Source organism: Pseudochaenichthys georgianus, chromosome 9 (assembly GCF_902827115.2).
Source record: "Pseudochaenichthys georgianus chromosome 9, fPseGeo1.2, whole genome shotgun sequence".
NCBI lineage: Eukaryota > Metazoa > Chordata > Actinopteri > Perciformes > Channichthyidae > Pseudochaenichthys > Pseudochaenichthys georgianus.
In genome coordinates, this window is record NC_047511.1 from 42,945,754 (window position 1) to 42,958,917 (window position 13,164).

Consider the following 13,164-nt stretch of genomic DNA (forward strand, 5'->3'; position numbering starts at 1 on the left):
GTCGTTTAAATTCCACAGAATTTACAAAACTATTTCACAGCCAATGCAGAAATAAACCCGATTGTTTACCTGCTAGTGACGCTAAGAAGTATTTTCATTATTGGTTATTTTGTAGATGATTTCTCTAAGGTTACATTCATCTTTTAGTTTGTTTTGAAATCTCAGTCAAAAATGACCATCAAAACGTCTCATGTTTGGACGGTCCAGACGTCTGGGATTATCCATTTATTGTGAAATAAGACCATTGAAACTTGTCAAATAAAGTTCTGTCCCAACAGATAGACTTTCTCCAAGTAATTACATTTGATCATGAGATTTTCTTTAAAGAGAAAGCTTTGAAATTTGTTGCGAAAGATAATATATTTAATTCCTGAGGTCAGATTTTAGTTAAGGAACATCGGGGACAATTGTGGTAAGAGCGAGGGGAAAAGCTGTAGCTTCTCAACGTTTTAAAAGGATAATTTATGTATTCACTGAATCCTGTCACTTATGTATGTCTTTTTTTTATATAATAATCTAAATGTTTGCTTGTAAAATAAGTACTTTAAAAAACTTAATCTTAAAGCAGCCATGTGCTCATTTGGCCAAAACATGTTTGCATACATGCTGGTCAAATCTTCAAAGTACCTACCTGCCATGTTACCATGTGTACTGTGGCGTTATTCAATATTAATATTTATTTATCATATTGTATATATTCGTTTTGAAAGAATATTGTGTTTTATTCCATGTCCAGGTCACCTTTTAAACATCCGTCCAGGAACAAAAGCTCAATATGTGGCTATTCATCTAAATCTGGGTCATTTACAGTTCTTTCCCTGTTGATCAATAGCGCTGTCCACGTCTGATAAACTAATAAGTTACAAATGATAAATAAATACAATCTAACTGTAATTAGAAAGACATATCGGGGGGGATTTTCTTGTATATTCTGCATACACTTCCTTCTGTGAACAACCCAGAGAGCAGCGGTGTGTTTTCTGTGTCCGCCACAGGCCCGAGGCTGCACCGCGGCAACATCAGGAACCAATCGTTCCCTCCGCATTTTGTCCCGCTCCACCATGATGTCATGCCACGAGGAAGCAAGGTGATGAGCTGAGAGTGATGGATATCTGTATAGGAACATTTCCTTTCCCCCGCCAGCAGCCTCTGTTCACATTAAAAGCCTTGCACTTCATACATCAATACTGTCCCTCTGGCCGAAGCCTCGCACACGGCAGACCCACATGTGGAGGTTTCTCCCTATTGTCCACAGCCAATCAGATTCAGAGAAAGAGCACAATACGCTGTGTCACTTTTGAGATGAAGCCCAGAATATGAGCCGAGGGCTGGGTGGGATTTTGCTGAAGTGAGGAGAAAGTGAAGTTTAACACTGCATTCAATCTTTTTCCATAAACTCCGGCAGAAAGGGCTTACAGGCCGACCATAAATCTGTTGGTGAGTCTGTCTTTGAAATAATGGAGGATAATCGCTTCTCTTCTTGGGGAGAAATAAAATGAGGAAAGGATGGTGAGAGGATAAACATAGAGGGGGGGGGGGGGGGGGGGGGGGGTAGTTTTCTGTGGCTTCTTCACGGTGTGTGTGGGTGTGTGTGTGTGTGTGTGTGTGTGTGTGTGTGTGTGTGTGTGTGTGTGTGTGTGTGTGTGTGTGTGTGTGTGTGTGTGTGTGTGAGAGAGACAGCGTGGAGAGAGAGTGAGGAGGACGGTGTGGGCTGTTGCCTCCTGCTGTGTGAGGTCAGGGGAACAGTGGGTAGCATACGAGCTATTCAAGTGAAAGACACGGTCAGCTACTTTCTTATGAGTGACGGACACAAGGGGTGTGTGTGTGTGTGTGTGTGTGTGTGTGTGTGTGTGTGTGTGTGTGTGTGTGTGTGTGTGTGTGTGTGTGTGTGTGTGTGTGTGTGTGTGTGTGTGTGTGTGTGTGTGTGTGTGTGTGTGTGTGTGTGTGTGTGTGTGTGTGTGTGTTTAGAAGAAAAGGGGCTGCACCATAATGGCAAAATTATAATAACAATTATTTGATAAGATATATTTATTAAGTTTAGGGTTTCACTTTTAAATAAACAGAGCACTGCTTTCATTTCCATGTCGTGCTACATTCCCACTAATGTCCACATCTAGATAAGTTCAATCGAAAATAAGACTCCTAAAAGCAAAATATTAATAAAAATGGTTCTACAAAACGTTGTATCCAACAATACATATTATTTGTAATTGTTAATTCTCTATTCCACTGAAGTATTTCTATTTGAATGTGTTTAATGTAAAGAAATAATTTCCCGAATTGGGGAATCAATAAAGTATATATCTATTATCCATCTATAAATCAACAAAGCATAGCCACATTTGTGCTAATTAGCTTCACGAACCTCCAAATAAAAAATAATGCTGTGTGTCACTTAGTTTACTTCCCTTACTACTCTGGTATTAAGTAGTGAAATAAGACCTACATGTTTAACTTGTGTCTAGTGTTTAAAATATTACTTGTATCCTGTTATAAGCGAACAACCGGGTATGGGTTGTGTATTTTGATATACTTGCATTTGGACGCACATATATATCAAAACAGCAATTGTAAGAACAGAAATATTTGAATCTGTCTGATAGCCTACACAGCTGAACTAAAGACACTAAGTTAAGAAGGAAGGGGTGACTATGTATGTCTTAAAAAAATATATATAATTATTATTTTGCATGTATGTACGTGTATGTATGTGTATGTATGTGTATATATGTGTATGTACTGTATGTGTATATACAGTGGGGCAAACAAGTATTTAGTCAGCCACCAATTGTGCAAGTTCTCCCACTTAAAAAGATGAGAGAGGCCTGTAATGTTCATCCAGGTGCACTTCAACTATGAGAGACAGAATGGGGGGAAAGAATCCAGGAAATCACATTGTAGGATTTTTAATGAATTAATTGGTCAATTCCTCGGTAAAATAAGTATTTGGTCACCTACAAACAAACAAGATTTCTGGCTCTCACAGACCTGTAACTTCTTCTTTAAGAGCCTCCTCTGTCCTCCACTTGTTAACTGTATTAAATGGCACTTGTTTGAACTTGTTATCAGTATAAAAGACACCTGTCCACAACCTCAAACAGTCACACTCCAAACTCCACTATGGCCAAGACCAAAGAGCTGTCAAAGGACACCAGAAACACAATTGTAGACCTGCACCAGGCTGGGAAGACTGAATCTGCAATAGGTAAGCAGCTTGGTGTGAAGAAATCAACTGTGGGAGCAATTATTAGAAAATGGAAGACATACAAGCCCACTGATAATCTCCCTCGATCTGGGGCTCCACGCAAGATCTCACCCCGTGGGGTCAAAATGATCACAAGAACGGTGAGCAAAGATCCCAGAACCATACGGGGGGACCTAGCCAATGACCTGCAGAGAGCTGGGACCAAAGTAACAAAGGCTACCATCAGTAACACTACTCCGCCAGGGACTCAAATCCTGCAGTGCCAGACGTGTCCCCCTGCTTAAGCCAGTACATGTCCAGGCCCGTCTGAAGTTTGCTAGAGCATTTAGATGATCCAGAAGAGGATTGGGAGAATGTCATATGGTCAGATGAAACCAAAATAGAACTTTTTGGTAAAATCTCAACTAGACGTGAAAGAATGCTGAGTTGCATCCAAAGAACACCACACCTACTGTGAAACATGGGGGTGGAAACATCATGCTTTGGCTGTTTTTCTGCAAAGGGACCAGGACGACTGATCCGTGTAAAGGAAAGAATGAATGGGGCCATGTATCGTGAGATTTTGAGTGACAACCTCCTTCTATCAGCAAGGGCATTGAAGATGAAACGTGGCTGGGTCTTTCAGCATGACAATGATCCCAAACACACCGCCTGGGCAACGAAGGAGTGGCTTCGTAGGAAGCATTTCAAGGTCCTGGAGTGGCCTAGCCAGTCTCCAGATCTCAACCCCATAGAAAATCTTTGGAGGGAGTTGAAAGTCCGTGTTGCCCAGCGACAGCCCCAAAACATCACTGCTCTAGAGGAGATCTGCATGGAGGAATGGGCCAAAAAAAAACAGCAAAAGTGTGTGAAAACCTTGTGAAGACTTACAGAAAACGTTTGACCTCTGTCATTGCCAACAAAGGGTATATAACAAAGTATTGGAAGGGAAATATATATACACCGTATAAACTTAACTCATTGTAACTCAATAAAAAAATATATAATAGAAGGATTCAAATTGATACACAGAAATAAAATAACATTAATCTTTATTAATATCTAGCGAGTATTTATTTGTATATTAGATCATTGTGCAGCCCGAGAAAGCAGATTACACACAGACTGAGACACACACACACAGTGGGTTTTCATTCTCTTCCATCTGCCTCTCCAGAGTCTCGGTCAGAGTAACAGATGAGCGCCGCTGCCTTTAAAGGAATCAGCCTGAGACGATTTAAAATCACATGGGCCCTTCAGCTTTGAAGTCAGACAGCTGCCTGCGCTGTATTATAATGATATTATATCACTCATAATGATATAATTGATCATTGTGTTTCCTGGCACTCAACGCTGAACCAGCATTTGTTCATAAATCAGATGATGAAAGGTGGGTGTAACAGTGAAATCAAAGGAGGAAAGAAAAAGCTTGCACTGTGAGGCTCTGTAATTATTTCACCAACACGATGTCACCTTTACGGCTTTTCTAGTTCACTCAAATCACTCTAATTTGTTTACCAGGAATACCAAATTGAATAGGAGAAGCGGCACACCTCACTCATTCAAGCTGTGTTTTGATGTCTGCCCATAACATGTATTCAAACCGTCCAGTCTGATGCAAGTCTGAAAACCCACACTGTTTCCCAAAGTCCCAAAGTCCCAAAGAGTTCATAATTAACCATGGAAATAATCACAGGGTATCCTTAATGGCTGGAAAATAAAACTTTGACAGCATTTGCACAACAGAAAGCAGCGTTTTTAAGCTGGCATCCGATTGGATGTACAGCTGCAGGCTGATATATGGCTGTGAACCCACGGCCCTTCCAAACGCTCTAATTACAGTGTTGGGACTCGCTGCCAGCTGAGAAGAAACGCTTGGAAAAAATGGCCCGGGACGAGTTGTTGGGCTGTAAATCATGTGCCACGTCTCTCATGTGCATTTGTGTTGACTGTTTCTATTATTGTTATGGGCTGCTGGCCAATCAGAGTAAAGCAGGTAGTAAAGAAAAAAGTACAGACTCTTCCCTCGTTGTTAAAAAGAGTACAGAATATACTTTTTGTTATAATGGCTGCCAACGTGAACTTGATGCACTTGAGGTATGAATTGACTATTTTGGGTTTAAGTTAAAGCTCCCCTATTATACTGTTTTTCATCAATATATTATAGTTCTCAGATATATACAAAACATGTCTCTGATTGGCTGAAACACCAAACAGATCATTGCAGCATTACCCATAATCCCCTCTGTTTCAGCCCTGTTTCCAAAGTGCTGATTCTCTGTCTGTTACTTTAGATGAAAATAAGGAGCCCCTCCCCACGCCCCTCTGAGAGAGATTTGGTTACAAAGAACACAATGGTGCTCTAGGAGGAGATTCAGGTGATAAGGGGGGGGGGGGGGGTTACCTTGGTTGCTGATTGGCTAATGGTTACACAAGACAACACATTGTTATGACATCACAAAGTGGCCCAAATCTGATCAGCTCATTTTCAGACAGGTATTTATAGAAATGGACAAAAAGAGAGAGAATCTTTGTTCCTGAAACTTTCAGAGTCTCTTTCCACAGAGGGGACACATGTTGATGTAGAAGAGACATGAAGAAGAGGGGACACATGTTGATGTAGAAGAGACATGAAGAAGAGGGGACCATGATGCAGAAGAGACATGAAGAAGAGGGGACCATGATGCAGAAGAGACATGAAGAAGAGGGGACACATGTTGATGTAGAAGAGACATGGAGAAGAGGGGACACATGTTGATGTAGAAGAGACATGAAGAAGAGGGGACACATGTTGATGTAGAAGAGACATGAAGAAGAGGGGACACATGTTGATGTAGAAGAGACATGAAGAAGAGGGGACACGTGTTGATGTAGAAGAGACATGAAGAAGAGGGGACACGTGTTGATGTAGAAGAGACGTGAAGAAGAGGGGACACATGTTGATGTAGAAGAGACGTGAAGAAGAGGGGACACATGTTGATGTAGAAGAGACATGAAGAAGAGGGGACACATGTTGATGTAGAAGAGACATGAAGAAGAGGGGACACATGGTGATGTAGAAGAGACATGAGGAAGAGGGGACACATGTTGATGTAGAAGAGACATGAAGAAGAGGGGACACGTGTTGATGTAGAAGAGACATGAAGAAGAGGGGACACGTGTTGATGTAGAAGAGACATGAAGAAGAGGGGACACGTGTTGATGTAGAAGAGACATGAAGAAGAGGGGACACGTGTTGATGTAGAAGAGACATTGAAGAAGAGGGGACACGTGTTGATGTAGAAGAGACGTGAAGAAGAGGGGACACATGTTGATGTAGAAGAGACATGAAGAAGAGGGGACACATGTTGATTGTAGAAGAGACGTGAAGAAGAGGGGACACATGTTGATGTAGAAGAGACATGAAGAAGAGGGGACACATGTTGATGTAGAAGAGACATGAAGAAGAGGGGACACATGTTGATGTAGAGAGACATGAAGAAGAGGGGAACACTGTTGATGTAGAAGAGACATGAAGGAAGAGGTGGACCACGTGTTGATGTAGAAGAGACATGAAGAAGAGGGGACACATGTTGATGTAGAAGAGACATGAAGAAGAGGGGACACTGTTGATGTAGAAGAGACATGAAGAAGAGGGGACAATGTTGATGTAGAAGAGACATGAAGAAGAGGGGACACATGTTGATGTAGAAGAGACATGAAGAAGAGGGGACACGTTGATGTAGAAGAGACATGAAGAAGAGGGGACACATGTTGATGTAGAAGAGACATGAAGAAGAGGGGACACATGTTGATGTAGAAGAGACATGAAGAAGAGGGGACACATGTTGATGTAGAAGAGACATGAAGAAGAGGGGACACATGTTGATGTAGAAGAGACATGAAGAAGAGGGGACACATGTTGATGTAGAAGACATGAAGAAGAGGGGACACATGTTGATGTAGAAGAGACATGAAGAAGAGGGGACACATGTTGATGTAGAAGAGACATGAAGAAGAGGGGACACATGTTGATGTAGAAGAGACATGAAGAAGAGGGGACACATGTGGTAGAGAGACATGAAGAAGAGGGGACACATGTTGATGTAGAAGAGACATGAAGAAGAGGGGACACGTGTTGATGTAGAAGAGACATGAAGAAGAGGGGACACGTGTTGATGTAGAAGAGACATGAAGAAGAGGGGACACATGTTGATGTAGAAGAGACATGAAGAAGAGGGGACACTGTTGATGTAGAAGAGACATGAAGAAGAGGGGACACGTGTTGATGTAGAAGAGACATGAAGAAGAGGGGACACATGTTGATGTAGAAGAGACATGAAGAAGAGGGGACACATGTTGATGTAGAAGAGACATGAGAAGAGGGGACACATGTCGATGTAGAAGAGACATGAAGAAGAGGGGACACATGTTGTAGAAGAGACATGGAGAAGAGGGGACACATGTACATGAAGAAGAGGGGACACATGTTGATGTAGAAGAGACATGAAGAAGAGGGGACACATGTTGATGTAGAAGAGACATGAAGAAGAGGGGACACATGTTGATGTAGAAGAAACATGAAGAAGAGGGGACACATGTTGATGTAGAAGAGACATGAAGAAGAGGGGACACATGGGGATGGAGAAGAGTGGATTCTGCATAATAGGTGACCTTTAAAGAAAAGGACACTTATGAGGACTGTCAATGCTTACCTGCCACAGTTTGATACACATGACCATCCCCAGCTTAGCGTCCGGTATCAGGGTGCAGACCGGGGTCTTACTGGGTAGCTCGACAATCTTGATCTGCAGAGACAAATGGCAAAAGTACAAGTTAGAAATGCACCCAGGATTGCTTACCTGTCCTCTTCTATATCTGAGTTTAGCATGGCAGCACGTTAACATTAGAGATTTAACGCCAACAATGTAACATTAGATTCAACTTTTTGTATTGACAAGCACTGGGTAAACAAAATGCAGTTAGCATCATACCAGAAGTGCAGAGAAGCTGAGAAATACAGTGTAATGTATATGTATTAAATAAGTAGATAAATATAAAAAAAGCTAAAATATATACATGTAAATATTTTTAGACGGTTTAGAGACCGTACAAATACTATGTATATATATGAAACAATATAGACTAGTTTTGACACTTTTCTAAATAATATTAAACGTCCCATGTCATGCTTTTCCGGTTATTGCCCGTCCCCTTGGGTGTTATGAAGGTTTTTATGCATGTGAACGGTCTGCAGAGTCACACACCCTGAAAGTACAGAGTAAAGCTCTAACACAGAGAAGACCCGTCTGTGCTGCCCCAGAACGCCTCGTTGGAGATTTCTCTTTTTCTTCCTGGGTACAGCGACGTGACCATACGCAAATGGACCCGTGGAGCTCCTCACACACACCAGTGTTTCCCCTACCATTGTCTTGGAGGGGCGCTGTGCCCCCCAACGGATCCCTGCCCCCCCTGAAATGCAAGGTGTTTAAAAGAAACATTTTTTTTTTAATCTTTTTTTTTTATTATATATATATATATATATATATAGCACCAAATTGCAACTAATCTATATATCTACTGTCACTTTTCACATTGAGCTCTTTTATTAAATAAACTAAACGCTTTCATTCTAAGTTGTGAGTTTAGTGTTTTTGACCCTAAGAAACACCGATGAATCAATAACAATAATCCACAGTTCTGCTCCAGAAGATAGAAAAAAAAGAATATCCCAATGACAACCCCCCCCCCCCCCCCCCCGCTCAGGCAGCACCCCCCCAAAGCAGTACACCTAGGGGAAACACTGCACACACACTCCTTCAGCGGCGAAACTGTGACACACTGGGGGGAGCTACTAGTGGAGCCTCGCAGCGGCGAAACTGGGCCGCGCTTCCAATGTAGGTGCGCTGCGTTTGGGGGTGCGGGTGCCAGTGGAGCCTCGCAGATGGGGGTGCTGCAGCCCTCTCAGCACCCCCCCCTTCCCGCGTCCATTCGCAATGTCTCGCTGTCTCGCTGTCTCGCCGACCCCACGCAGCAGCCAGGAAACCACACCAGTAAGCCAGCTCACACTGTCTGCTCCTCACAGCAGCGAGCCACGCAACGTCCCCCCAACACGGCACCCAGACCCCACGCAGCATTCTCATCTGTTGTTTTACTGGTGTCATTTCCTGGTTGCTAACAAATGCCATTGTAACACATACACACTGATGTTCCGCTGTAACGGTGGTGGACTCATCAGAACAGAGTGGGCGAGCTGACCAATCAGAGCACAGTGGGCTCAGAGGGAGGGGGGGGAGGAGCTCCAACAAGCCGTTTAGGACAGAGAGTGAATACACAACTATACAGAGATGCTGTTTGAGAAACCAATGTGAGTTTGGACAATTGCACAATGTAAATCTGTTCTAGTCGACCTCAACAATGGAATTATCATCAGTGGAAATGGCCATGACACGGGAGCTTTAAGAAATACGAGTACACTTTATTAGGGTATTACCAGTTTGAACAGTGTAATACATAAAAGCCTTGAGTTGTGCACCCACCACCATCCTAATCAGGTGTTGACTACTACTATCAAATACAATAAAACATTTGATCATACCACGTTGAGCCATCTCTTTTAAAGTCTGATTTAACGGCTTCTGATAAATCGCTTTAAGTGACGTCACCAGGGCAACTGTGATCAGTCCTTTCCCAAGCACATGGACATGATCCAGTTTGTCCTGATGCCTTTTGTTCTAATGTATCCCTTTCTTATTTTTATTATTATCCGTTTACATTTCTGAGACTTTGTTACAGTTACACACAGAAACTTTGGTTGTAAGTACATTTCCCTACTCGTCATGATTTGTTTGTCTTCCGAGGTCAAATAACAAAGCAGCCACGTGAATCTGTCATTGTGGTTCAAGACTTCCGCAGCTCAGAGCGCCTGCACCCAGCGGTCCGGTCCCATCCATTAGAGCGCCCCCCCCCCCCCACTGTCTATAATAAATCCTGCTAAAGCCCGACCTCGCGACATGCATGGTGTTTTCCTGCACACATTGGCACTGATTCTGATAAAATGCACGGCCGTAATGAAGCCAGTGATAGAGTGTGTGTCTGTGAGTGTGTAAAAAAACTCTTTCCTTCCACTTGCTGATGATCCGCATATTCATCCTCATTAGGCCTCCGATTAAACAGCCCTTTAAGGCAGCGATCTGTATTTTAGCGCTCGGCCCCATCTGTCCTGTGTGTTTACCTCTGCACGCCTGACAAAGAGAGCCTTTAAGGACGTCTCTTTGCCTCAGGTGATCGCAGTTCTTGTGTGGCGTCCCACTGCCTGTAAACAAAGCACCCACACTATTAATTAATGTGTCTGCTGGCAGGGATCTCAGCGTGAGCAGTAAACAGTGAAGCCACCTGAAATAGGAAACTCTTATCTGTCTTCTTGGATGCATTCCTAAATATTGACCTACCTGCATGTAGCACTAAATCAAACCAGTGTGCATGTTTTGAGCCCCTTGTATTGTTTCTTGATGGAATTTGTTCATGTGGGTGTTTCATTTGCGGTTACATGATAAGCATCTGTCGTGGTCAGTTATGTCTGTGGAATGGGGTGTGGAGACCGAATGACAATATTGGCAGCGGCCTGTTTTAGTCTAACTTGTATGGGTGTGTGTGTGTTTCTGTCTGTCTGTGTCTGTCGGGACAATGGCATTATTGAGGTGCTGCGAGTCACAGGCGCCCTGATGCCTGGCCTGCTGGACTGGGGTTAGCGGAGGCATGTTTGGCGGGATCAGGTGACCGCTCTGTCCCTTTCAAGTGTGGCTCCTCCGCCGCGGAGCAAGTAACATGAATCTGGAGGCAATAAAAGATGGCAGAATCGCTGGCTGCCCTCTCCTCATCCCGCCTCACTCCACACAAAGCCCTCCAGGCTGGTGGGTGTTGAGCATTAAGTACGAGACACACTGTGCGGTCAGGACTGTGATTACTTTCTAGTGCATGATCTCTTCCGGCCTGGGAAATTCTCTTTTTAATCCACCAGTGTAAGATTAAAACAGATACTTTTGCATTAGCCAAAGTAGCAGTGACCTCAAGTTGAAAGGCACTTTGTTGTAGGCCCTTGCACACCTATTTTGTGTTTTAGACAATCACATTAATAGAAAGGCATGGCGTACTACCAACAGCCAATATTTAGCGACATTTAGCTGGTGGTTGGTGTTATGTTTTTACCTTTCCACAGTGCCCTGGGACTCATGACATTATGGCATTATGCGAACCGCACGCTAACATTTCACACCGACTCATTCAGTGACGGTTCTCAAAAATGACGACATTAATGTTATGTTATTTCATTGGAACGCTGTTCAACAACTACAGGGGTTGGATAACTTTTGCGGTAATACTTAAATATTCCATGAAATCAAACTAAAAGCCACAAATATGTTTTCGTAAAGGAAGTCAATCCGGCAAACTGGCAGCAGCAAGTCTGGCCTGGTTCGTACAGGTTGGCATTTGTTATGCTCGTCAAACCGTTCAACCAATGAACCATCCCAACTCCCGCCTGCCAATACACTGAAGGATGTTTCCTCATGCTGAACCTAACACTTTGATCCAAAGAGTCTCTGGTTCATTTCCACTATCTTTGATTACCTTACTTAAATAGGTAAACATAATCTACCCTAAAAAGCATAGACATTTATTTATACACATTACCGACTGTATATTTTTTATACTGACAGGGACGCTCTGAAACTATTAGTTGGCAGTACAGGTATGTGATAAATATTTTTAAATTAAAGTGGACCTATCATGCTATATTTGAACAATATATTGTAGGGCCATACCTATATAAAGTATATAAATATAGTTTTTTTTCAAAATACCAAACAGATCCTGCATTTCAGCCATGCCTCATTTCGCTCTATTTGCTCTTTCCAGCCCTATTTTTGCAGGGGGCTGATTCTGTGAGCTGCAGCTGACCACGCCCCCCTGCAGGAGAGGGAAGCGTGCTTTGAGATCTGCTGATGGGCTGTCGGAGGACGGAGATCTCTTTTTCTCCCCCTCTTCTGTGTTTTATTCAAATATGATTATATAGAGTCGTTATTCATTTGTTTTAAAGCTCAATAAATAACAAAGAAGACCTTTGACCGGCACTTTTCTAATTTTGTCCGGAAGATTTAAACTTTAACGGACATGTTGACCGGCGAAAGAAAACCTAACTGAAACTCTTCCGCGCGGTCCCCTCGTTCCTTGGAAGAGGCGGAGAGGTGGGTGTTTGTCATCTGCTGGTGGACTACCGGAGAGAATTACAGCAGCAGGGGCAAACGCTTGCCTCGGGGAGGGAGAAAAAGAGCCACAGCGGAGAATAAACAGAAGGGCAACCATGGCAACCATGCGTGGGAAGTCTTCTTTGCTGCTTTTGTGGCAGACTACAGCGCCACTTACAGGCCTGGCATATGTACTACGGCGTCTCCAGCGCTTTCGAGCGGCAATGGCCGGCCGTGGCCCAACCCCCCATTCCCCTGATAGGTGGAGAGTTGGCCATATAGGCGGAGCTCCTCGTTCCTGACGTCAGAGAATTTTCAAATCTGTATCAGATCTGTTGTACCCCTGTTTTTAGAGATTTGGGTATGGAGGAAAAGAGAGAGGGTTGTGTTTTCTGACACTTGGTGAGTTCCCTGACACACATATTCATGTATAAAAGACTCGTTTTGTTCGCTCCACATTGTCTGTTTTGTTTTGTCTGTCCACCATGTACAGCGACTTTGGGTCCCGTGAAAGTCGCTTTATAAATGCCATTTATTATTATTATTATTACAAAAGTGCATTTTGCATGATAGGTCCCCTTTAAGTTAACAAAAACATAAAATCAAGGACTTTTTATGGACTATTTACAAATGTAAACCAACAAATATTAGAATAACTTTAGTAACTATTACTGCACAAAATATATAACCTCAAGCACTTCCAATGACCCATGTCTCTTCATTCCCATTTAAAAAATCTAAAAGGATTTCAAGGAC

The 13,164-nt window shown here is 43.0% G+C and overlaps 1 protein-coding gene across 1 annotated transcript in view; it reads right to left on the reverse strand.

Annotated features, from left to right (window-relative positions):
* Positions 1-13,164, reverse strand: part of gnb1l (guanine nucleotide binding protein (G protein), beta polypeptide 1-like) — a 49,650-nt gene that overhangs the window by 18,822 nt on the left and 17,664 nt on the right. The window contains 1 exon segment of the mRNA XM_034090269.2: positions 7,879-7,971. Coding sequence (XP_033946160.1) covers positions 7,879-7,971 — 93 coding nt within the window.